The following is a 25,152-nucleotide window of genomic DNA, read 5'->3' on the forward strand; positions in this document are numbered from 1 at the left end:
CTTTCAGATTAGACAGACAATGAAGATATCACTGACATACGTTAAAGAGATAATTGGCATTACGGGATCAACTTTACAAGTTATCTCCATTCCATGCCTTTTGCATTTAGGTTTTGTACTTGGGCGCTAAGTTTAACTAGGATACTAGCACTAGTTGCTAATATTCAGCGGACATTCCTTAGTTCTAAGAGTGTGTCAATTCACCATGCACCTAAATTTGGGTTGATATGCGGACTGGTAGGATTCGACAGCGAGATAGCGAAGCTGCACACGTTTGTGACGATGAGGGATGTGTTCTTTTTTTTTGAAAGAAAGAGGGATGTGTTCTGATCAGCTGCAACAAAGCTCAATTTGATCGGCTCGCTTGTTGCTTCAGTGTTGTAGCACCAGTTTGTACTGGATGCTGAAAGGATGGTGCAGAAATGGAGAAACTTTGATGTCGTTGAGTCATCACAGTCTGCCTCTCTGCTTGATGCTCTGCGGGGCTACTATGCTTACATGTTCTTTAGGTTGTTTTGCTCCTAGAATAAGATGTGTTGGTCTCTATTTTAACTTATTTGTTGGACCTATGTTCTGTCTTCCTATTATATTAATATCTTTTATCTTCCACTACAATCAAGTTTTGTGGAAACACATCTATTTATAGGTGCCCATGGATATTATGGTGTTGTCGTGTAGCAACTTCCACATTCTTATTTACAAAATATCTATCTCTAGAATTTTCTAATCTTTATCTAACCATGTTAAATATCTCAAAATATATATCTCTAGAATTTTCTCATCCTTATCTAAACATGCTAAATATCTCATTCTAGAAAATTCCTACCTTGCCATGAAGCATGGCAACTTCTCTCTCTTGCTATTTTCAAATTATTCTAGAACATTCTCAAGTATGTATTATGTTATTGTTATTTTCAACATGTAAATATTTAACATCCCGTAGTATTCTAATGCAATTGGTGTTTGTTTTGCTCATTTCAACACCAAGTATCTCGGTCACTGGATACTAAAGAAAATAAATATATTAGTGATTATGCTCATGTGATGAACCAAGATTTTTTTGCTATCTCATCAGTGAGATTATGGTAACCCAATAGGTAGTTTGTTGCATGACAGCCAGACAACTGAGTTCTTGATGACACAGATCTTATGCTAGCTAAACTAGTATACTCCCTTTGTCCTATGAAGAGTGCAATTCTAAATTTTTTTCTAGTAGTATTGTAGGACTCTCACGCCCTCATTTGTTTGCCATGTGAAGTTAGTTTTAGCATGCAAATTAAATGTAACCTCTTAATTAGCTAGGTAGTTGCGATCCAATTTCAAGTATTTCACTCTTTGTGGGATTTTCTTAAATGCGGAATTGAACTTTTTATAGGGTGGAGGGAGTACTCTGCAGCTAGTATCTAAATCTTTCCTTAGCTTGCTTGCCTGATAGCATTTAAATTTCAATTGTTTTATCCAATTTTTCTATTTTGTTATGGTGTATGATCAGCTAGGTCATGCTAATCCAATTTTCCACAGCAGCTGAGCTCCTGTCATGCTTGTGCAATGCTGCTGAACTTCCCACATACTGACCCGAGGTGGCCGCACTCCCAAATGCCATTGCAACAAGTCGGGACCTGCCATGGCCCATGGCACTATATACGAAGATCAACCTTCCCGTAACATGAGAACATGAATACCTGATACATTTTGGGCAATTCAATATCACGGAACTCAAGATGAGAACATGAATACCTGATACATCTAGCCAGAGGTCTAGATGACCTTATTTTGTTTTACTTCTGAAAGCTTCTTTCAGGAATACAATTTGCTGTAGATCTGGACGCAGAGTTACCTCAACAAATGCAGAGGTCATCTAGCTTCTAATAAACAAAAAAATAGCGCCAGGTGACTACAAGCATCCCAGTGACAGAATCAGCGTTCCTCATGCTGATCCTCATTTTATTTCCATGCAAACTTGTACAACAAAGATGCTAAATAATGTATCATCAATATTATGGTGTGTCCTCTCCTCCACCTATTACACTCATATATTAACCAATCACATCTATTTCTTGCATCGTCTTTTGTTTTGCACCATAATACAAAGCACAACAACTGTTGATCTTCTTCAAGCTCCTAATTTAGGATCCCTGGACTGCAGCAGCTTGCTTCGCTTCAAGGGACTTCTCATAGTCCTCAATGGATTTGAACAGCTGTGAGAAGTTTCCCTTGCCGAACCCGCCGCAGCCGCCCTTCTGGTACTCCTGCCCCTGCTCATCCTTCTCCATGCACCCAATCCTTTGGATTATCTCCAAGAAAAATGTTGGCCTGTATGGCATAGCCGATCCAATTAGATCCAGAATCACATAGAGGTATGGGAAATGACAATAGCATTGGCGTAGTCAGAAATCACTAGAACACTGAGTCCCATATTAGAGTATTAACCCTGACATCTTAAACCAAGATTAAAAATTGAAGTGAAAATTACCATCGATGATAATTAGTATGTTATCAGTTGAGAGATAGGATACTTGCAAGAAGCAACACGCATTTGCTTGTCACTCTGCACACACCCTTTCATTTCCCTTTTAGAGTTGTCACAATCTTGATAAAGATGCATCATGCATGAAGACACAAAAGGAGTTCCAACAGAATCTCATGTTCCATACCTTTCTGTATAGCTAGTTAGTATGCAACCAGTCAATAGTTGACTATTACGATTTACGAACCTGAAATTGTTCCATTTGCAATTTGAAATGCAGCATGAAGTACAAAAGCTGAAAAAAGATGACGTTTTTTTACCTGTCCCCCACTGGCTTGGTGAAGATTTGGAGCAACACCCCCTGGTCATCCCGGTCCACCAGCACCCCGAGTTCTTGGCACTCCTTGATCTGCTCCTCCGAGAGCACGTCCCCGGCGCGCCGCCTCACACCGTCGTAGTAGTTGGGCGGCGGAGGCGCCATGAACTCGAACCCGCCCATGGCGGAGCGTGCTTGCATCTCCCGCAGCGTCCTGAGCACGTCGTTGCTGGCCACCGCGATGTGCTGCACGCCCGGGCCGCCGTGGTGATCCAGGAACGTCTGTATCTGGCTGCGGCGCTTGGTGCCGTGCACGGGCTCGTTGAGCGGGATGAGCACGTTCTCGGAGTTGTTGGCGAGCACCACCGAATTGAGCCCGCTCTCCGACGTGCCGACGTCCTCCGCCGTGAACTCGGCGAACTCGTGGAACCCCGTGAACCCGGAGATGTACGCGGCCACCGGCGCCAACTCCGGGACGTTGCCGACGATGTGGTCGAACCGCCTGAGCCCGTAGTCCACCGCCCCGGGGTTGCTCACGTCCTCGAAGCCCGGCAGGAAGGGCGCGCCCGCGGCGTCCGGGTAGCTGACGTAGCGGAGCACGACGTCGCCGTAGAGCTCGACCTCGGCGAGGCGGAACCCGAGGCCGAGCTCGACGGGCTCGAACGCCGGGCGCGCCCCGGCGGCGACGCTGGCGTGGAAGGCGTCCTCGGCGTCGGCGACGCGGAGCGCCACGGCGCGCACCGCGAGGCCGTGGTCGGCCGCGAAGCGCCGCGCGGCGGGCGCGGAGAAGGAGGGCAGGGTCGCGGTGGCGGGGTCGGCGCCGCGCGCGTAGGGCGCGGTGAAGAGGAACGCGAGGGAGCCCGAGCGGAGCAGGAGCGAGGCGTGCGCGGAGTTCCCCGTGGAGAGGTCAGACCGCGCGGCGAGCGGCGCGCCGAGCCCGAAGGAGAAGCGGCCCGCGGCCGACGCCGCGTCGGCGCACCAGAGCTCGACGTGGTGGAACGCGAGCGCGTGGAAGCGGTCCGAGCGCGGGTTGACGCGGACGAAGCTGCGGTGGCCCACGAGGCGGAACGACGCCTCCTCCGGCGCCGCGGCGGCGCCGGGCGCGGCGGCGGCGGCGGGGGTCGGGGTCGGGGGCATGGCGCGTGGCTCTCGGGGGGTGTGGGGGGCGTGGTGGCGACCTCAGCTTGCAGCAGTTGCGGCTTTGGCTTGGGGAGAGCGTGCCCGTGGTGGTGAGGTAAAATAAAGGGTGGGGATGAGACCACGTGGACAGAGGATTTTGTGGTTGCGGGTGGGATTTGTCCTCTGGTCCTTGGTGGTGGGTGGGCTCTCCGATCCGTGAAGGTGATGAGTTGCTGACTGGCCTAGGGTACCAACAGCCCTTCTTGTACTGCGGCATGTGAAAATAGGGGAGAGGAAATGTCAATAATTTGCGGTTATAGTTTTGTGTAGTTTCCTGTATGAAAGAATTGTAGAGCTCAATTTCTCCACGAATGTTTTGACCGATTTTATCTTTTTTCCCCTCTTTTGCTTGCCTTGCTCCTCTTGGCTCTCGCGTAATATTGGTTACACTCGAGAGCGCGCATCCATTATGATTTGTTGTTTGAGTAAATGAGGTAAGTTTCAGTTAAATGCAGGGTGGCTGAAGATGTGAATATAAAAAACTCATCTAGAAAACATGTACAGAAGTTTAAAATTAAAAAAAAACATGTCTACACTGGCTGCATCATCCTGCTGCGCGAGGGGATCGAAACATTTGACATGCATTAGTTGGATAAGCAATGGATGGTCCAGACTCCAGAGTCCAGGCCCGTGAGGATATGCATCCGATCTGTTGCCCACGCTGCGCTGCACAGTTCCATGTTTGACTGTCTCTGCTCAAACATAGCCTTAACGTCTCATCCTCTGCTAACTCAAAACGCACTCCTCTTGCACGTAAGCTGAGTCACCACGCCCATCCGCAAGTGACAAAAACACATCGCAGATGCTAGAAGCCTGCAAAAAGCCAAAAGGAGAAGAGCGTAGAACTTCACGAGCTGCAGACCAAAGGACACTAATTTAAGTTAAAAAACAAAACATAATCAAAACTTGGATTTTGAATTGTTGGGCGCCCTCTCGATAGAGTGAGCACCCTCCAAAAATAAGCATATGCTGCTTTGTGTGGCAAGCACACGGTATTCTTTAGTAAAAGGCGAAAGAATAGTTCGCTCTGTGCGCACCACGCAGCTCCGTGAGTTGGGACGCCGCAGCTGCCCACTCTTAAGAACACAGTGAGCCGTGCTAATCGCTGCAAAGCAAACGGTGTGGGACTAATCGAAGTCGTTCCATGAGTAGTATTTTGTCTAGGCCTGGCCCAAAATCGGAAAGGTAAGTGGTTGCTATTGGGCCGATGAGTATTTTGATCTGAAACAACAGCAACCTGAGGCCCACAAAGCCCAGACCAGGCTGCATCTTACCGTTCACCTCTTCGCCCTCCGCCGCCGCTCCGCGTCGATTCAAATCCTTCTGCCTCCGCCACCAGCGGCCTCCCTCGCCTACTCTTTCCATTTCCGCTCCTCCGCGCCCCGACCTCGATCCCAATTCCCGAAACCCTAGCTAGCCCAAACTCTCAGCGGCGGCGGCGCGGTGTATTGGGTTTCCTCCTCAGCTCCGGTTTCCGGCGGCGCCATGGGCTGCTTCCTCTCCTGCTTCCGCGGCGGCTCCGAGCCGGCCGTCGATCTCCGCGTAAGCGAGTCCACCCGCGACCTCTCAATTCCTCGCGCGTCTCGGGTTTTTTCCGTTCGGTTCCGGTGCCGGTGGTGGCGGTGGTGGTATGTGATTCCGATTCTCCTTGCGTGTTTGCTCTCCGCAGGATCCGCTCGTACGGGAGAGCCGGCTCGGGGACGCGTTCCTGAACGAAGAGAAAAGTATGGGTATGGCTCATGTTTTCGCTGTGCCATTTTTTTGTTGTTTCAATCGAACTTTAGGTATGATGCGGAATTCTTAATTGTTGGGTTTGGTAACATCTCTTTGGAAATTGAAGGGAGTGGAAGGCGGGATGTGGAGGCGGTTAATGGCGGAGGAGTCGATGAGGAGCTCCTGAGAGAGGTAGCGACTACCTACCTGGGCTCTTCTGTGTTTCTTACTGTGTGGAAATATATTAGAATTCAGTCCTTACTGGAGACGAGTAGTGGCGAAACTTGAATCGGACAATGCATTGTACCCCATTTCTTTGCAATGTCTTTACTGCTACCGTTTGTGTCATGGATAGCTTTTAGGTGTTACATTCAGGTCTAGGATGCATACTATACGGTACCTGCACTAGAATTGCCTCATTGCTGAAAAGATAATTGGAAAGCTAACAGTTACAGAGGCTCTTTTTTTTTTCTCTCTCATGTGTACCTACACCTATGTGCACAGTCAATTAAATTGCAGCTTCCGCTATTTATTTTTCACCTTCAGGCACTGTCAAAGTAAATTAAGATATTGTGTTCAATGCATATCTGTTATGTTCCCCCTTTTGGTGTACTCTTGTTAAAACATATATATTTTTTATACTTATAGATTTGTGAGATGGCTGCCTGAGATCAAATCAGATTATAATAGTAGATGTAGGTTGGGTCTAGCCAGTTATGACTTGGAACTTGTGGCTAAGATATTCTGGATTGAAAAGTTTACTGATGGCCATTTTATTTATGTTTTATATGTTCACACCTTTCACCTTTTGTGATTTCATTTGCATTTTCAAGCCACATGCAATTATATTCATAATTTTATATATGTTACATGATTGCTAACCCAAGTAAAATGCATTTCCATTATGTTTGATGATAACTAGGCAAATTATCTTAAATCTTGTGGCACAATATCAAAAACTCCACCAGAAATTCTCGAAGTTCCAAGCTCCACCAGTTCAGAAGAACCTAGTGAGGTAAGGACTGTGTCTGCAATGCTGTTCTTAATTTATCAGTCTGATATCTTTAATATAATTTTTTTGACAAACAGACCAATGACACATCCACCAACGTGCAAGTGATGAGAGAGACAAACCTACTCGAAGGGGACTTATCAGAAGTGTAAAAAACTACCTTCATTCTGTTTCATGAATGAATCCTTGTGGACTAGTGTATTTAGTATTTACTATGACTCTGCGTGCCCCCCCCCCCCCCCCATCAATGCAGGTCCAAAAGTGTTGAGCAGCCTGATACACAGAATGATGAGCAGAACATTGATGAGGGAATTCTCAGGGTGGAATCAGAATCTCGATCATCCTCACAGGACAATCCTTCATTTGAGAACATCATTGACCAGAAGATTGATTCTAGTGATTCACCTTATCCAACCCCGTTGGTCCTCAGAGGTGACATCCAGACTCCTGCAACAGTATATACTACATGTATGAGCACTTCAAAGCCTGGAAAGCGTGCAAGGGCCAGCAGACAGTTCATTTACCCTGTTCTGAGACCAATTGAGAACAAGCTACAGTGGATGGAACTAAAAGCTGAGTCACCTGTGGTAGCATCCAATCCTCCGAAGAGAAGAAATTTGAGCGCGGATTTCAGCGAGAAGCCTCAGCAGGCATTTGCAAGTTCAACTGCCACACAGACAGAATCACCAAAATCTGAATCCTTGCCATTTCACGACAACTGTGAAGAGCTGGATGAAGTCATATCTCCAGAGGAAACCAAGGGTCAGGATGTCAACCAACAGCTGTTTGAAGGTGGAGAGCCACCAAACCAAAATTCAGAACATGGAAAGCATGGTGTTTCAAGCCTCTCTTATTGGCTGAAACCGTCATCTGCAGATGATGAGAGCCACAGCCACACCAACACTGAAGTCAACTTTGGGAAGGAGCCATGCTATGCAAAGAGCATTTTCGATGCGCCTATCTTTCCAGCTTCTGGTTTCAACTGGGACAATGACAATCCTACCCCTGTGCTGCCCAAGGCGTGGGATGGTAATGGAATCCCAAACACCACAACCAAGTATAAGGAGGTATGCTCGCATCTATTTCTCGCCTCGCCTTGCAAATGCGCAGGTAGTTTTTTTCTATGCAAAATGCGCAGTTAAGTAGAGCAAAACTTTTTTTTACCCCAGTCCTTTTCTGTTGTCAGGACCAGAAAGTCAGTTGGCATGCCACGCCGTTTGAGGAAAGGCTACTGAGGGTTTTGTCGGATGAGGAACCACTCCATGAAAGGTATGTTGCAGTCCTTTTTTTTTTCTTTTTGAGCGTAGGTATGTTGCAGTCCTGATTACACCTTTTTGTACGAGATGATGTCCATGTGTACAGGATATATTCGTCGTTTCAGTTTTCACACTCGGCGTGATGGTCCCTTCTCGCAGGAAAATCAGCGAGATGCTTATCCACCTTGAGGAGAAGGCCGAGTAGATAGAGCCTTTGCATGAAGTTGGAGACGCGCGACCTCGGGCATCATGAACTATTGAACTTGTCTAAAAATGAAGGTCCAGGTCTTGCCGAGCCCAATATGAAATTTCGGAGGCCGTGCCGTGTATGGCTGTATGCACACGGCATCTGTAAGTATAGAGTCGAGTGTCCGAGCGAAGCACACTCTTCCCAAACCTTCAGCCCTCGGCTGGCTTTCATTTGTCAACTGCCTGTTGTTTCGCCCGTCGCTGGACAATCTTGCGTTGTAGGGGCGCTAAAGTGGTGTGTCCGTGTGTGTGACCGCATCAACTGTTGATTGGTGCGTGGTGTCAGTATAGCTATATATACAAGTCGGTTTTCCTTTGAAAATAAAAAAAATATGGCCATGACATATTAAAAAAATCTGAGTAGTGGTGGTTTTCGTTGCCTCGTCATCGTCATTTTTTCTGTCTCATCTTTAGGTGTTTCAGCAGCATTGACTGGGAGCCACACCTTGAAATCCGTTGTGAGCTGCCGCATGCAGGTCAGGACTGTTGCTATCTTGGACGAGATGAGATGAGAAGAGAGCTGGCACTGCCAAATACTAGCGCGAGCAGCAGTCTCTCCTGTAGCAGAGCCTGAGGTCTGAACGACAGGCGCACTGGAGTACTGGACCCCTCCCGGCAGCGGCGGCCCTCGATTGCCTAATCATCCAAACGCCTTCGTCGTCGAGTAGCATGCAGCAGCCAGCGGCGCGGCGCCTGCCGTCTGCGTGCGCGCACGCCACCATCGCAGGCCGTGCCCGTGCTGGGCTGCTAGCGCCTGGCGCAGAGGAGATGTTGGCTCACAGGATCACAGTCCCTGCCTGCCTGGGTGGCGGTCTGGTCGCAGGAAACTTCACGTCACGTCACGCAGGGAATCCAGACTCTGTCATGCCGATGCCCATGTACCGCGAATCTACCTGCAGCGCCGCTCGCACCATCGCCTGCAGTAACGCCGCGTGACGACGACGCCCAACAGCCCTGGCGGTAGGGCCTGCCTGCGGCTGCCACTCTTGCCTGCGCCAGCCGATCGACGGTAGCTGCGGCCTTCATGGCCGGCGTAAAGGCCCTGCCCCGGGCGGCAGCCCCCCTGCTGCACCCCACGCCGGCCGGCCGGCCGGCCGGCCTGAAACAGCGCGGCGCCCGGCGACGGAGACCGACGGCGAGGTCCCAACTCACCCAGCGATCTACCGAAGAACCTACCCGAATTCCGTTCCAACTGGTGAAACGGTGAACGGTGCTCCCACAGGCTGCCGTGTGATACTACTAGATGCCGTTGCGTTACTGCTGCGTGCGAGTCGATGGGGATGGGAAGTGGACGCGCAGGCAGGCAGGCAGGCGGGCAGGTCGCGCTAGCAGCAGCGGGCGCAGGATGATCTGGCACCTTCAGATCGAATCGGCCGCGCTGGGGACAAACGGCACACGACGCGTGCCTTCTGGTTCCGAGGGGCACCGCCCGAGCTGTGCTGCTGTACGTGCCGGCGGCGGCCCACGGCGAGACGGTCGCCGCCGCGCGCCGCGCCCACCCTGGAGGAGCGTGCAGTGGCTGTGGATGCAGGCCGGGGTCACGGGTGCGCGGGCGGTGGCAGCTTGCCGCGCGCGTCCCCGGCCAAAACCGGAGGCGGTGAAAAGGCCCGCGCCCAGATTCCCCCCGCCCGATCCGCCCGCCGCGGAGGAACCCATGTCGTTTCCTCGCCAACTTGCAGTAACCTTCTTTTTTTTTTGAAAGATTCAACTTGCAGTAACCTTTGCGTCGCCATGGAGATCGTATCGATCCACCACCCTCATCAGAGAGTTATCAGTCATCATGTGCGAGCGACCACTGATCAGTAAGTAACTCCCCATGCCTGCTTTATTGCGATGACCTCGATCTATCTCTTGCTTCACATGGAACTTACTGCATGAGCGACGGAAAGGGCAGGGAAAGGATCCAGCAGCTCCGATCCTGCCGTTCGTTCACTATAGGAACTGACAACAAGAGATGGTCCAGCAGGCCAGTTCATGACGGGGACGGGTCGCGTCCACCAGCTTATACATGCACGGATCCAGGTCTTCGATTTCGAAATGGTTCCGAGTCCGGCAGTGGCTCGAGCCATGCCCTTCCCTGTAAATAAAAAGAAGAGAAATTTGGACGTGTATCATTAAAAGATCCCAAAGTTAGATACTCTACGCATTGTTGCGGGACTTCTGGACAAAAATGTTGAAGTTGGAATAATAGAGTTGAGAGTATGTGCAACGTGGCGATGGCTTCGACCAGGCAAAATATATAGAGCGTTGGGGCTGTACAGATCATGAGAAGTGGAATGGGTGGTGGTGGCATTGGTAGATAGAGAGACTTAAGGAAACAACAGCTTGGATGATCAAGTTACAAACATGAGAGAAATGAAGAGACAGAGTCAGAGGGTGGATGAAGGAGTGCTTCTTCCATTGTTTGGTGGCAATGAGGTTCTAGAGAAATATAAATTAACATTTCTAGTGCCATGCATCAATATTAGAAGACAGAAAGATCGTAGGAGACGAATTGTTTTGCATTTTTTTGGAATAAATGTGAATTTATTTATTTATTAATATTAGATAGACTAATATTTAATGGATAGATGAAAATAACATTCATGAGGTAATAATAGAAGGAAATAAAGAGAGAGAATTTTAACACATGTATGTTACATATAGTAATATTTAACTGATAAATAAAAAGTTTGACAGTTGGACTTCTTCTTTATTTATACTTTTGATGAGCCGCAACATAGTAAAAATATATGGAAAACATGATTGAGAGAAATAAAAATTATAACACTTAGTAGATTGATGACGTGGCAACATGACACTTAGTGGGTTGAGCATGACACTTAGTGGGTTGATGACATGGCAGCATTATATCTATATACTCCCTCCGTTCCAAATTATAAGACATTCCAAGAATTTTAAAGAGTCAAAAAAATCTCAAGTTTGACCAAGATTATAGAGAGAAATATAAAAATTTATGATATCAAATTGATGTACTATGAAAATATAACTAATAAAAAAATCTAATGGTAACTAATAAATATCATTATTCTATTATATAAATTTGGTCAAACATAAAAACTTTGACTCTCCAAAATTATTGGAATGTCTTATAATTTGGAATGGAGAGAGTAGGTTATATAGATGCCGAGCAGAACAAAGCCAGCCCGTGCACATACCGTGGCCCGTGGGGGGTGGTCTGGTGGACACTGGACACTCCACTTGCTAGAGACGTAGTACAGGACCGAGAGAAAAAAAGAAAAGAAAAGAAAAGAAAAGAAGAAGCTCGGGACCCGATCGAGGTGTCCTCCTCCTGTTGGCTCCATCCGCCTCTCAACCCTGTTGCCTGCCTGAATAATCCCGATCTCACACTTCTCAACCACGCAACCAGACAAATAATCACTCTCTGAACGCTGTCAACAAACATGTAGCAACATGCATTCGAGTCCAGCAGCAGCCCAAACTGTCTGCAGCAGCAGATGCCGTCAAAAAAAAAAAAATCTGCAGCTAGCAGTGAGCAAAACACCCTCATCATCTCACGGCTGACAAATTGATCAAAAGGAATTGGCCTTGTGACCCGGTGTGCAAATTATGGGATCAGGAACAGGAGATGGCAATTCATCTTTATCTAGGATGTGTTTATGCAAGAGAGGTTTGGACACTCATGGAGGACTGATCTGGAGGGCTTGTGCGAGTGCCTGAGCAAGGGCTGCAGATTGAAGATTGGTGGAGGACTTCGCTAATGCATTAGCCAAAGAAGGAGCGCAGAGTGGCAACTGCTTTACTAATGTATACAGCTTGGAATATTTGGAAGGAGAGAAATTGTAGGATTTTCGAGGGAGCTTCGCAGCCTGCAGCTGGAGTTGTGGCTCTCATCAAGGAGGAAATTGGCTTGCGGCAATCTGCTACGGGGGTACCGAGTGTACCATAATCTCTTTATGTTTAGTTGTTTATTTTCAGTTTTAGTTTCAGTGAGCTTGAGTTTTAGCCCGGCACATTGGTTTGCATTGCAAAGCAAAGAGGGCGAGCCGTTGTCTGCTTCCTGCTGCCTGTCTCGAGCTCGCTCGCCACCTCGATCGATCGCGTGGAACTAATTGTTAACTACTGGTGGTGATGCTATTTGATTAGGAGTAGCCGAGTAGCTAGCTAGTGACGCCGGGCGAGCGAGCCAACCACCCCTTCTCACACATGCATGTGTCGTTTGCGCGGCGTATCGTTTGGCGGCGTCAGACCGCGTTAGCAACTTAGCATGCATGAACGTGGATTGTTTACTCGGCACGTACAGTAAGTACGAGACGTGCGTTTGTGTTGCCTGCGTGGATGCGTGTGCATCTGCGTTTGAATCTTTCGGAGAGAGACCCGTTTCATTGCGTGCCGTGCGTGACATTATTTCAAGTTGCGCTTCAAACAATTGTTGCCAAACTCCAAAATGGATGTGGACGCATAAATTCATTTTCATGTGTAATTCTAAAATTTTTTGCCAACATTTATTTAACTATCAATATCAATAACTCAACTTAGCTACCTAAAAAATAATTAACTTAGCGTAGGAGTTTTTTCGAGGAGGCTCTACATTTCCAACTAGAAATACAAGTGGGTACCCATGGTGTTTTATGGCTCAACTAAATAATTACGATGGTACGCCATTTTAGTTCACTTCTTCTAAATTAATTACACACAACGTCATCCTAATTTATTTTAGCAAAGTTTTAGGTCGATCCAATAACCAAAAATAAATATAACTTGCATCCCTATTTCCAACGGACAAACATACTCCTACTCCAAATCGAGGCTTAGGTTGTGGCGTGGCGTTGTCCTAAGTACTAGGTGCACTTGCTTCGAGTTGCGGTTGTTCAAACCAGGTAGATCTTGCGTCCGTGTGTCGCACTCGCACGTATTCCAAGCAAGACGTGTCAAATTAAGCACCTTTGAAATGTAGGGTGCATTCTTACTACACGGTGCATCAGAGAATTCAAACGCGACGCTATTTTTATCTCTGGTCCCTGCTGTAAAACTCATGCCTCCTTTTTTTCTGGATGAAAGCAAAAACTCGTGCGTTCCAACATGCACACAAAAAAGTGAGCCGCAGCAGCAACACCTCCCGGCCTCACTGTTCACGCCGCACGCCTCACTGTTACTACTGTTATTCGTGCCGTGCAAAAGGAAAAAACGGAACGCGCTGACGTTGACACGTTGACGTGCACCGCTGCTGCATGCATGCGCGGGTACACGGGCCGGCAGGGGCCCATGCGTCAGCGGCGGGCCCACGCTTTCACTTGCGCCAGCGCCCTCTCCCTTTACATTTACTCCACTCGTCGCCCAACCTATGAGCTGAGCTGAGAGCCCTCCTCCCACTGCAAGCGCAGGCGCGAGCGATTGCGCGGCGGATGCTCCGGACAGCAAGCGCCCAAGCGCCATGATGACGCCGCCGACGCCGTCCTCACTCCGCGACCTGCTCGCGCGGGAGCGCGTCGAGGAGGACGACGCGCCGCCGGCCCCGCGCCGCGCCTCCCGCTCGCTGCGGCGCGCGGCGTCGAGGTCGAGGTCGTGCAGGCACGCGTCGCCGCCGCCGCCGCTGGCCAGAAAGCGGGAGGTGGTTGCCGCCGCCGAAGCCGACGGAGGCGGCAGTGCGGTCAGCGCGGTGGTGGCCGTGCTGGCGGCGTACGCGGGGCGGTTCCTCAAGGACGCCGAGTTCCGGAGCGGGCTGCGGGGCAAGTGCGCCTCCTGCCTCGCGCCCGCCTCCGCCGCCGCCGCCGCGGAGGACGCGGCGGCGGGGCGCGCGTTGCTGGCAAACCTCGAGCTGGGCATCGAGAGCATCGAGCGCCTCGCCGCCGACGGCGCGGCGCCGCGCGACGCCAAGATCCGCTCGCTCCGCAACTCCATCCGCCTCCTCAGCGTCGTCGCCTCGCTCCACTCGCCGCGCCCCGGCGCCGCCGCCGCGGGAGGCCGCGGCACCACCACCACCGCCACCTGCGGGGTGCCCAACTCCCACCTCGCCGCGTGCGCGCAGCTCTACCTCTCCGTCGTCTACCGGATGGAGCGCAACGACCGCGTCGCCGCGCGCCACCTGCTGCAGGTGTTCGCCGACGCGCCGGGCCTCGCGCGCCGGGACCTGCTCCCGGACCTCTGGGACCACGTCTTCCTGCCCCACCTGCTCCACCTCAAGGTCTGGTTCGCCAAGGAGGTCGAGCTCGTCGCCGACTGGGACGCCGCCGACCGGAGCAGGAGGATGAAGACCCTGCAGAGGCTGTACAACGAGCACATGGACAGTGGCACGGCTCAGTTTGCAATGTACTACAAGGAGTGGCTCAAGTCAGGGGGCGATGCGCCACCGGTTCCCTCTGTGCCATTGCCTTCGGTGCCTGGAAATATGGATGCCTCCGAGAAGCGCTCGGCTTCGGTGCGCCGGAGCTCCATCAATAGAAACCTGTGGGTGAACATTGCAACGAATTGCGATTTCATTGGGAAGAAGTTCGCAGCTTGTAACCAGTCAGTTAGTATTTGTTTTTTTTAAAAAATTTTTTTGTCTGATTCGTTTTTCAGGTACAATGCGGTTTTCGGTACGGCATTGGAGCTGGGTGATGTTGATGCAAAGCTGGATGATGAGACTGAATTGGTTCTGGATTTGGATCCGGAGTTGAATGATAATTTAGTGACCTTGAAGACGGAGAAGCTTGCTCATGTGAGTCAACAGTTCCTTTTAACTTCTGATAATGATTAGCATCATAGTAGTATGTGTTCGTTGGCGTGTCAAATTAGTGTTGGCATCGTTTAGACAATTGACGACGAATCGTGGTCTCTGATTGCGGTTCTGAAAATTAAAGTGGTGCCAAGGAGACAGCTATTTGATCTCAGTACAGTATCATATTTGTTTTCTATGCCGTGGGGCCAATGAAATTTTGGCTAGATTCCTAGTTGTTTATGGTTGTAAGCAAGGGACCACAGTCCTATTTTTAGCATCCACTGAACTGTTCTGTTCAAAAAGTTTCCACTGAACTGAAGAACAGTGTCCTTTCTGCCTTGTTTGATTTCACAGGTAGTCATAAAAAAAGTTCGACCTTGATTTGAGATTTGCATATAGCATTAAAATGATGATACTAAATTCTTCTCTTGTTTTAGAAAAACACTGTTAATATAGTGTCCTCTAAACTTTGGCTACTGTTCTTGGTGGCTGATAAACAGCTTTTGTAGATGTTTCTGTTCATTTAATAATAACTAGTAGAGTGCACATGCGGCACGCATGTGTTCAAAAAAATTATGGCAAATAAGAATTTTACATTTATGAAAAGACATGTGCGGCACCAGCATATTCAATATAGTACCAGAATAATTTTTATGGACATCGAGTTTTCAAGAAATGTTGAAAACAATAGTTTTTATTGACATCAAGCATTCATGGCGCAAACCAAAGCAAGATGAAATGAAAATCAACTCAGATGGAGCGTATAATGCTGAAACGGGAGGTGGATGGGGGTAGGTGATCAGGGACGAAAGGGGCAAGAGGACTCTAATGAGAAGCGTAAATTTGATTGAAGCATGATTTCTCTAAGTCCTTTGCAAATCCGGAAATATCCCGATGGAACAAAACTTATTAGTCCGAAACATGGCAATAATGTTGCTGAATTTAAGTTTCTGATAAACAAGAAATTAGAATAAGATCAAATACACAACACTAAAGCATAAAATGAGTATCAGATTGCCCAAAATTTGTCGGTGAATAAAAAACAATCACGAAATAGTGGAAAGCCCTTCCATCCATGAGAGCATATCTTCATAGTGCAGCCGGGTATTAAATATTAAATTATGCCAAGTACTACGATTACACCAAAACCATCTTTACTGGAAAGCCTATTAAACTCATTGGTGGCTGCAAGATACCATAACATACCTCCAGCATAGCATGCTATTCAGTACAGAGACAGCAATTCCATTGTAAACTGGAAGGTACTATCCGCTCAAATAATCTAATCCAACCAAGGCAGGAACATAACCGATGTCAATTCTCTTTGAAACATCTAAAGTATTGTGTATCAGATAAATTAATACAACCATACATTTATCAGAGCTACAATGTTATTAAGAGTTTAACACTTCAAGCAAAAATTCAATAATTGGGTTTTCTTTTGAAATTAGCAACAGGCAAAAATTAAACATGCTATTGCTCCTTCATGAATCCCATTATGTAAGTACCATTTAAAAAAATGTCACTGCTGATATAGATGACTGGCCATGGTACACTGACCAATGTGCAATAATTCCAACATACAGGATAGCAAAATCGAGACAAGAATAATTTTTCTAAATATAATAAGAATTTTAGTAGATAGAAGATTTGCAATGAATTGGATGTCAGGTAATCAAAAGAGAATTCACAGATAAATGAAGTTGTTATACATTGCATTGGCATTATGTCCCTTTGTAGAACCAAAGGTCCGAAAGGAAGTGGTAAACATAGATAAATGGAATAGAAACTTTGTTTTATCTTACCACTAATAGATCTCAACGCGTTCAGGAAAGGATCAGCTCAAGATTTTAGGTTAAAGACATTAATGGATTCTGGAATACCTCACAAAGAACTGTGCTGGTTTTTAGATCACCCTAAGCCAAGTGTTCCCCACCCTGCCTTACCAAGTATCTGAAATAAAGTAACAAAGTTGGGATTAGCCTTCATTCATACTTTATTTGCAATTCTAAAGCCCCAGTGATGTAAAAATTCAGAAATGATGAGGTGCTGCCAAAATTCAGTGGCACCAACAGGTCAAAAAAAAGGACAATCTTTTATCGTAATGAAATTCTTCATTGATTGCAAACAAACAGAGGTCAGTCGCCAAGTAAACACACATAAGTCAGTCGCCAAGTAAACACACATAAGTATTAGATGGTACACCTATATTAGTTAGATTTACTTTCCGACGTGTACACATTTGATTAATTGAACACAATTATTTTGATTAATTGGACATCACATACTGAAAGAAAGAAAAAATAAACCTACAACCAATTTAGAATGTTTTTTCCTCTAGAAAGTTAAACTTCACGTTAACCTGATCCTTCATCCAATTGGTAAATTAGAGAAGTATAAATACATGATTGGCTCCGCTGCCCCCAAAAGCTAAACTTGGAAGTGTGAATAAGCAGCAATACCTCAGTTTCCTTTAAGGTGTACCGCTCCAATAGTGTCTTCTCCTCATTTGTGAGCACCTGATGCTCAGGAACAAGAACATGTCCCTTGATGTTTATAAGCAACCCGACATCCTGTTCATTGCTTTAATTAGCAGATAGAACAGAGCTGATTGTCAAAATGCAGTGGCTTGTTATTGTTGTTGTTGTGTTACTTTTCCTTGACTTTTTTTTTGTAAAGTTCTTGCTTAAGAGATTCCTACAACCACAAATGGTGTACGTAAGATATTCCTTAGATAATCGCCATTTGTACAAAAAAAGATAAATTCACTAATTAGATTTCCTTGCGTACTTGCTTAAGAAAAGGAAACGTCCATGAGAGCCATGACAGGTGAGCCGCAATTTCAGTTTTTAACATTAGTGTGAACCAAATAAAAAAATAGGAATGTATTACAACATTCTAGAACCGAATGAGCGTCACAAGATAAAAAAAAAAGTAAAGAAACAAATGAACAGGCTTGATCGAAAAGAGTAGCAAGTAGGACACAAACCGAGAATTTGTTATCTGCTTCATTCTCGATGATATTTGAGAGTAGCAAGTGGAGGCGGCTGTTTGGAACCGAGCGTGGCCGCGATGGTGCAGATCCCCAGAGCATAGGGGGTCCGCAGCGGGGAGGGCGGCCGCCGCGGCGTTGGGTATCACGCTCGCGGGGAATCGAGCCGGCGAGGCGGCATCAGCGGGCGGCGTTGATGGGGAGGCGGCGTCATGGGGGTGGCGCTGCCGCGAGGGGAGGCGACGTTGTGGGGGAGGTGAGTCGCGAGGGAGAGGGACGCCGCCTCTCGCCAGCCTCCCGGAGCCGCCATCACCGGAGCCTGCCACTTATCCCCTGCGGGGGCCGCCCGGGCTAGGAACGGAAGGGAAGCGGAGATTCCGGGCGGGTAGGCTGAGGCTCGGTGAAAAAAAATCGCGAGAATTGGCGGAATCGTTTCGGGACACTAGGTTTTGTCGGTCTGCTTCGTCTGTTTTGGTCCGCCGCTATACCGAGGGCCTGATATGTGGGGTCGCCTGTGAGAGGTACAGGGTAATTTTATTGGTCTATGCTAATTTCAATTGTTTAGGTTCTTTATAGTATAGATATTATTGTTCACTTTCTTGTGTCGTTATGTTGCAGACTTACTGAGTTTAATATGATTTCTAGTATTGATAGAGCAACACTAGGAAAAACAAGTATATTCCTGTTGTTAATTCTGTTATCATAGCAATTGCCCCAGGCATTATTATACATGTAAATGGAAGCTTCATAGACGTCTCCTATGGTTTCTCTATCATCCAGGACTTCCATTTTTGAAGCATGCTAAAGTTCCAATACTCATTTCTCATGGAATATGAATCCTTTACTCCTGCATATACCTTTGAAGTTATTTAACTTAAGCCTGTTTTGAGTAGACAGAGTAAAATGGGGCTCCAAGAAAAGCATTCCCGCTCTTGGAAAGAAGGTGCTATTCCGGAAACAGCACCTACGCAACGGAAATCATACTCTTTTCGACTATTCTCCTGTCAAGGCAATATAAGTAGGAATGTTATCAATCATCCTAGAACAGCAAAGAAGGAAGTTGTGTCTGTTGAGAAAGAGCTGGACAATGACGAGCTAACAATGACTCTAGAACGAGCAATTTCTGTGGTGTCCAATTCAGACAACCTTAGGCAGTGCGAGGATGCTGTGCACGAAGTTGCCAGAGCATGTTCAACCATGCAAGGGGGCCCTAATCTTGTAAATTTGCTATCATGTGCCTCTTTTATTCAAGGGCTTCTCGAGGTTACATTCACCTCCAAAGACGATGCTGTACTGGAGTCAGCTATCTTGATAATGGGAAAGTTGGTGTTAGGTAACGAGGTGATTAGACAGCTTGTGCTTAACGCAGATCCACAGCTTGAGGTTTTCTTAAGACTTCTGAGAAGCAACGAATTGTTCCTGAAGGCAGCTATAGTGCTCTATATGATGAAGCCTAAAGCTAAGCAGATGCTATCGTTGGACTGGATACCGCTAGTACTGCACATTTTGGAGTGTGGTGATGAGGTGCAATATCTGTCTTCTGTAAAATGCGCACCAAAAATTGCTGCATTCTATTTCCTAGATCAGCTTCTTATGGGGTTTGATGTCGATAGAAACATTGAGAATACAAAGCAGATGATTGCACTAGGTGGTTTGAACCTCCTCATTAGCAGACTTGAAGCTGGTGATGCTCGCGAGAGCCGACACTGCATTGCTCTCTTGACCACATGTATTCGAGCTGATGGCAATTGTAGACACTACTTAGCCGATAATCTGAAGAAGGAACCGATTGTTCAACTTCTTGTTGGAAATCAAAAGAAGGCTAGTGCTGCGGCCCTTAATTTGATGAGCGAACTGATCTGCCTTAATAGGTGAAATACTTCTATATTGACAGTAACATTAGTATTCTGAAAAATATCTGTAAAATATCCCTGAGATTGAGCTAGTTCATCCTTCTTTAAACAGAACAACCAAAATTGTGGAGTTCCTCAAGGAGCTGAAAAATAGTGGCTGCTTGAATACAATGCATATTCTGCTGGTCTATCTCCAGCAGGCTCCTCTTGTCCAACATCCACTAGCAGCTGTCCTGCTACTCCAGCTTGATCTCCTGGTACCGTCTCGAGATGAATCGTCTCTTCCTTTGATCAGACAAGCTATCAATATTTTGTACAGTCCCATACAGCTGTTTTTTTTGCAGGGTGATCCTTTGCAGTACAGCGTATACAGAGAGGAGGCGATCGATGCCATGATAGCTGCTTTGGAGCACAGTTCACAGAGCAGAAAGGTCCAAGAACAATGTGCTCGTGCTCTTTTAATCTTGGCTGGGCGGTTTTCTTCTTCAGGAGAACCCATAGCAGAAGCATGGCTACTAAAGAGAGCAGGTCTAGACGATTCCCTCTCTGAATCCTTTAGGAGAACAGAGATATTCAAAGATAAGAGCGTTCGAGCGGTATGTTCAAATATCTGAAAACTATGTTTTCTGATTACCTTAAATTTGCTGAGTAAATCAGTTTCTCTTTGCTTGTTCTTTTAACGATTATGTTTGTCCTAATAACCAGGAAGAAGAAAAGGTGGTTGAAGAACGTCTGAAGAAACTTGCCTTAATGATACTGAACAGTGGGGGCAAAAGGTTCCTCGTGGCACTGTCAAACTGCATATCCGATGGAATCCCGAGTCTGAGTCGATCCTGTCTCGTCACCATAACATGGATGAGCAGCTCCCTCTCACCACTGCGTGGATGCAACGATTTCCAGCCTCTAGCATGCTCCATTCTTGCGCCTAAGCTTTTAGATAGCTTAAGCTACGACAGAGTTTTGGAGGAGAGGGTGCTTGCTTCACTGTCCCTGTTGAATGTTGTGAGGCATCCAGGTACATTTCCAAAGTTAGCAACGCCCATTTTTTATAGAAGTATTTGCATTTGCAAATTTTCTTTAAAAAAATATATTTGCGATCTTTCTGTTATTTTTTAAAAAAGTTATCTTGATCTTCCTTTTTTATATAAAAATATATTTGCGATCTATCTGCAAGCTGAATCGTTTTAAGCCAACCATTTGTAATCTGACAGAATGCATGGAGAAGGTTTTCCCACTGAAGAAAGAGACGATCGAGTCACTCCAGGATCTTGCAGAGGTGACCTGGACTGCAAAGGAGCTCCTCTTTGCCTGCTGCAGATGACTTGCAAGGTCGTCTGGTTATCAGTGATCAAGACTACACCAGCATGTAATTGAGTAATTGGTTACAAAAAGTGTTGTAAACCCATCGGCCATTGTTCTGTACACAAATTGTTCTGTTGATATGTAAAGCCCTATAGCTTCTTTCCCTCTTAATAAACTTCATCTTCGCTGTTAAATTACATTCTGTCCGTGAATGGCTTCATTTCTTCAGCTGTACATTGTCCCTGCCCTGACATGCTGCTTTGGATCTCACATCATCAGTAGGAAGTCTATCTTTTTGCACAAGGATTTGTTTTGGAATATTGGACTCTCCTTTGGATTATCACCAGCAAACAAATTTCTAGGAGGTTTGCAATGAGTTTGCGAAAGCAGTTTAAATTTTCCACTTTTATGATTTGGTTTATGACGGATTCAACGGCTGATCTGGTCCAACTGATTAAATCAAATTAAAAATAAAAGAGGAGGAGGTTGGTCTGGTCCAATTCATGCAACACGTGTCAGCAACTGGACAAGGGCGAGGGCCATTTCTACGACCCTTCGTCTGACAATCTTGTCTGGGACGCGAGAATCGTTTATAAGTCAAAGTGGACTCATTTTCCTTTCAAAAAAAAAGTGGACTCATTTGAAATACGAGAATTGTTCGGGTACTGTGCACAAAAGTGTTCCTCGTAACGCCTATCCAATTCTTCTGCAAGACCATAGACTGACAGGGGCCTTTTTAGAACATGGAAATTTTCTTCAACGCCTGTGAAATCTTTGTCTGCCCCCTGTGCACTGAAATTCTTGCCAAATTTTTCTCCAGCACTCAAAAAATATAAATTTTTTCGTGTGACCTGCAAGCCCTTGCCTTTACCTATCCACCCTCCTGCCTCCTCCCCCTTCGCGGTTGCTTCAACCGAATCGCTGAATCGGAGGCGAATTCCAGCTCGGCTGGGGGAGTGATTCCACCCCCAATTCCGACAGCCGGGGGCCAGTCTCTTCGGCAACAGAAACACTAACTCGTAAGGGGAATCCGTCCCGTTCGCGCGACGCGACCGCGTCTTCCCGAGCTCCTCGGCCCCCACCTCCACGCCTGTGATCTCCGCTGGTTGCCGGCCTCTCACCCGCCGCCGCCGGCGCGTCGCGGCGGCGGGGGCACCGGACCCGCCTCCACCCCCTAGATCGGGCGCCTCCTCCGCCGGCCGCTGGTCTCACACCCCGCCTCTCCCCGCTGGGGCCTGGCGAGCTCGCCGTGGAGCGGAGAGGACGCGCGACGGTAGGGGAGTCCTGCTCTTCCTCCTCGCCGAGCCCCCTTGCGGATCCATCCGTGCTGATTTCTACTGCTGGTGAGAAAACCCATAAACTATGCTATGGGGGGTGGTTCATTTCGCACCCGTATTTTTTTTGTTTTCGACTCGAGTAGGTGCCTTTCTGCCAATTACCCGCCCAATTGGTATAAGTGCATCTGCAATTGGGAGGAATTGACCCTATGCTGCGTGGCTCTTGAGCATGCACAAGGGCTCAAAATGGGTCCTTTGATCCATGGGGCATCTTCTCCAACTTTTAGTTTCCATGTTACTCCATGTTACTCCATTGGTAAATGCAAATAGGAAAAATGTTCTTTTATGTGGCTACCTATTTTTTCCTTAAATGAAATTGCATCAGATCCACCACAGCCAAACAGGATTGAAATTTCTTTGTTTTCCTCTGTATCTACAGCCTCTTGGTCGAGCATGTACTAAATTCACAATGGGAAACATCAACAAGTCTGCTGCTACTAATGCTTGAAAGATTCCAACTTGCCAGTTGCCAGCAGTGGCTTGGGAAAATAGTGAAGTTACCAATGCAAGTGTGTTTGCCTATTGATTCCATTAAGTTGCAGCATCGCTTGCATTTCATCTGAATTTTTCCGAAAATAGTTATTCATTATGCAGCACGGGTGTTGGTATTGACATAATTTTCATGGTTGGATGATAAAAGGACTGCGTAGGATGAGAAGAGTTTGAACAAGTGTTTCGATGAACATCCTACTAGAGCTTAAGCATCTCAAGCTCTTTAGCTTGCCCGCAAGGCCTGTCATCTGCAAAGGCCTTCTGATAGTGATTGTCCTTATTGTATTGAGAGCAATTTTGTCTCCATTTCTTGCCATAAACTCGTCTGAGAAGGAAGAATTTTATGAGTCAACAGTCCCTGACTTGTTTCCTGGAATCAGACGAGACAAGTTTCTTGAGGTCCCACAGATTATATGGGGATTGAACAATCAGAAGATTGCATTCGCCAGGGCATGCTTGACTGCAAGATTCCTGAACAGGTCTCTTCTAATGCCAAGCCTGAGTGCTTCACTCTTCTACAAAGAGGTTGACTTGCTGCAGCCTATTGATTTTGACAAGGTATTTGACTTTAGCAAGTTCAATGCACGTTGTCATGGCTTTGTAAGGTTAGCTCGGTATTCAGAAGTTTCTAATAGAAGCGAGCCTTTGAAACTCCAAAAGGGAAGTGGTAGAAGGTGGACAGTAGAGAGAGACTTGGATCAACTGCAGCAATTCATAGAGGGCAAGGCGGATGACTCTGAAGTCATTGAAATTGTTGGGAAACATCCATTTTTGTGGCCTGACCACTGGCCAGTCAAAGACTATGCCAAAATCTTTGATTGCCTTGTCTTAGTTCCTGAGATAGAAACCGAAGTGGTTAAGGTCATATCCAAGATTAGAGAGGCGGGCCAAAGAGCAAGACATGAAGCTGGGATTTCTCATGGTAAGCAGAGGAGAGATGGTTCCACTAATCTGCCTATACCATACGTTGCTGTTCACATGAGGATAGAAAAGGATTGGCTGATACATTGCAAGAAATGGGAGCAGCGGTCCAAGTCACATGAAATCTGCAGCAGTAAAGAAGAGATCATTCATAAGGTCTCACAGATCACTGATCTACGCCGACCAGTCGTCGTTTATCTGGCAGTAGCTGACAGCCTTCTTGAAGATGATTCAATAACCAGCGGGTGGAGAGTGGGTATGGTTGCTTATGAGAAGAAGAAACTTGGAGTTACTGACATCTATGATAGGCAACCATATTTTATAAAGTCTGCCATCGACTTTGAGGTGTGCTCGAGAGCAGATGTGTTCGTTGGCAATAGCTTCTCGACGTTCTCCAACCTTGTAGTGCTGTCCAGAACAGAAAGGTTATATAACCTGGGAAAGGCGAACTCATGTGGCGAGAACATCGGTCTTTCATCATATGCATACAATGTCATGGGCGATGATGGTGGACCACAGAGATGGATGACGGATATGTTCGATACAAACCTTCAGAGGCTAAGTTATGGAACAAATAATGTCTCATGCCACTGACTTTTGACACATAACACTTGACTCAACATGGCTGTATTCAGGAGGATGATCCTTGTTTGAATTTGATTTTATCTTCAAACAGGACAAGTATGTGCAGCCAGTTTGTGGTGCTTCTAAGTTTGGAGCTGGAACCAACATCTCGCAATTGTGAAAGACTACGGCAAAGAGTTGTCTGTATACTTCTGTGTTTATAGATGTGCTGAAAAGCTTTTTTTAAGGGCGATGTACTAAAAAGCATTGACATGTATTGGGCAGTCTTTAGTTAGTAAAGCTAAATGGTGTGTGATGGTTTGTATCTGTGACATGTTCAAATTTTTATGATTTCAGAAGCAGATCTACACATTTGTTTGTCTGCAGTTGGTGTTTCTGCTTTAAGATGGTTTGCTGTGTTTTGAACTATTAGTCTGCACTCTGCAGCATTATCCGGGGACCTCCTTGCATAAGGATCCTGCCTGGGATGCTTAGTGTTTCTGCAGGCCGAACAAGGGAGTACGGGTGTGGAAGGATAATTTTGGAGGCGTCGATACTGAAAACTCAATGGAATAAAAACAGAACGGCCCACGTTCAAAGGTGAAAAGTCCACGTTTCCAACTAGGCTGCTATCCTCAACGATGGATATGAAAACCAAATGCGTCCTTCCCGAAAATAAACAGATAATTACCATCGATCGATTATGCTTGAATTAATTTGTGGCCCCAGTCAAATGTTCATGGCCTAAACTTCAAAGCAAATGGCTCAGCCTTAGCACCGAAAGGAAAAGTTTCTGTATCCCAACAGACTGTCCGCACACCACCCATCAGCATTCAGC

The 25,152-nt window shown here is 46.8% G+C and overlaps 4 protein-coding genes and 1 non-coding gene across 8 annotated transcripts; 3 read left to right on the plus strand and 2 right to left on the minus strand.

The window, feature by feature from the left end:
- Positions 1-1,891: 1,891 nt before the first annotated feature.
- Positions 1,892-4,095, minus strand: LOC120662988 (4-hydroxyphenylpyruvate dioxygenase-like). 2 transcript variants are annotated; one of them, XM_039942053.1, is made up of 3 exons: positions 2,788-4,095; positions 2,655-2,714; positions 1,892-2,313 (listed from the first exon to the last, which is right to left on the minus strand). In XM_039942053.1, exons 1-3 carry the CDS (start codon positions 3,918-3,920, stop codon positions 2,127-2,129), a joined length of 1,380 nt encoding a protein of 459 aa, XP_039797987.1. In that variant the 5' UTR covers positions 3,921-4,095; the 3' UTR covers positions 1,892-2,126. The 2 variants fall into 2 exon arrangements, with proteins under 2 accessions (XP_039797987.1, XP_039798038.1); XM_039942104.1 differs by lacking the exon at positions 2,655-2,714 and having other exon boundaries at positions 2,788-3,991.
- Positions 4,096-4,889: 794 nt separating this feature from the next.
- On the minus strand, positions 4,890-5,008 carry LOC120658446. Its single transcript, XR_005668660.1, has one exon. It is a non-coding gene; the product is annotated as a U5 spliceosomal RNA (small nuclear RNA).
- Positions 5,009-5,283: 275 nt separating this feature from the next.
- LOC120663176 (protein JASON-like) lies at positions 5,284-8,570 on the plus strand. 3 transcript variants are annotated; one of them, XM_039942175.1, is made up of 8 exons: positions 5,284-5,504; positions 5,632-5,692; positions 5,803-5,867; positions 6,598-6,690; positions 6,765-6,835; positions 6,941-7,754; positions 7,874-7,956; positions 8,050-8,570. In XM_039942175.1, the coding sequence occupies exons 1-8, from the start codon at positions 5,448-5,450 to the stop codon at positions 8,084-8,086; spliced, it is 1,281 nt and encodes a 426-aa protein (XP_039798109.1). In that variant the 5' UTR covers positions 5,284-5,447; the 3' UTR covers positions 8,087-8,570. The 3 variants fall into 3 exon arrangements, with proteins under 3 accessions (XP_039798109.1, XP_039798047.1, XP_039798067.1); XM_039942113.1 differs by having other exon boundaries at positions 8,103-8,570; XM_039942133.1 differs by having other exon boundaries at positions 5,632-5,686; positions 8,103-8,570.
- Positions 8,571-13,502: 4,932 nt separating this feature from the next.
- Positions 13,503-21,234, plus strand: LOC120663434 (putative E3 ubiquitin-protein ligase LIN-1). The gene is made up of 7 exons (XM_039942282.1): positions 13,503-14,600; positions 14,715-14,853; positions 18,743-19,716; positions 19,811-19,955; positions 20,043-20,294; positions 20,404-20,713; positions 20,910-21,234. Exons 1-7 carry the CDS (start codon positions 13,588-13,590, stop codon positions 21,017-21,019), a joined length of 2,943 nt encoding a protein of 980 aa, XP_039798216.1. The 5' UTR covers positions 13,503-13,587; the 3' UTR covers positions 21,020-21,234.
- Positions 21,235-21,843: 609 nt separating this feature from the next.
- LOC120663513 (O-fucosyltransferase 23-like) lies at positions 21,844-24,700 on the plus strand. The gene is made up of 2 exons (XM_039942396.1): positions 21,844-22,343; positions 22,717-24,700. The coding sequence occupies exon 2, from the start codon at positions 23,016-23,018 to the stop codon at positions 24,342-24,344; it is 1,329 nt and encodes a 442-aa protein (XP_039798330.1). The 5' UTR covers positions 21,844-22,343; positions 22,717-23,015; the 3' UTR covers positions 24,345-24,700.
- Positions 24,701-25,152: the final 452 nt, after the last annotated feature.

The sequence above is a fragment of the Panicum virgatum genome, chromosome 1K (genome assembly GCF_016808335.1).
Source record: "Panicum virgatum strain AP13 chromosome 1K, P.virgatum_v5, whole genome shotgun sequence".
NCBI classification, from domain to species: Eukaryota; Viridiplantae; Streptophyta; class Magnoliopsida; order Poales; family Poaceae; genus Panicum; species Panicum virgatum.

Bases quoted from the DNA above. Each gene is read 5' to 3' on its own strand.
- LOC120662988 (XM_039942053.1), bottom strand. From the start codon at position 3,920: ATGCCCCCGACCCCGACCCCCGCCGCCGCCGCCGCGCCCGGCGCCGCC. The intron at 2,715-2,787 runs GTAAAAAAACGT...GAACAATTTCAG, and splicing joins ACCAAGCCAGTGGGGGACAG to GTTCGTAAATCGTAATAGTC. The intron at 2,314-2,654 runs GTATGGAACATG...TATGCCATACAG, and splicing joins CTAACTAGCTATACAGAAAG to GCCAACATTTTTCTTGGAGA.
- LOC120663176 (XM_039942113.1), top strand. From the start codon at position 5,448: ATGGGCTGCTTCCTCTCCTGCTTCCGCGGCGGCTCCGAGCCGGCCGTC. The intron at 6,836-6,940 runs GTAAAAAACTAC...CCATCAATGCAG, and splicing joins GAAGGGGACTTATCAGAAGT to GTCCAAAAGTGTTGAGCAGC. The intron at 7,957-8,102 runs GTATGTTGCAGT...CCCTTCTCGCAG, and splicing joins GAGGAACCACTCCATGAAAG to GAAAATCAGCGAGATGCTTA.
- LOC120663434 (XM_039942282.1), top strand. From the start codon at position 13,588: ATGATGACGCCGCCGACGCCGTCCTCACTCCGCGACCTGCTCGCGCGG. The intron at 19,956-20,042 runs GTACCGTCTCGA...TTTTTTTTGCAG, and splicing joins TACTCCAGCTTGATCTCCTG to GGTGATCCTTTGCAGTACAG. The intron at 20,295-20,403 runs GTATGTTCAAAT...CCTAATAACCAG, and splicing joins AAGATAAGAGCGTTCGAGCG to GAAGAAGAAAAGGTGGTTGA.
- LOC120663513 (XM_039942396.1), top strand. From the start codon at position 23,016: ATGAACATCCTACTAGAGCTTAAGCATCTCAAGCTCTTTAGCTTGCCC.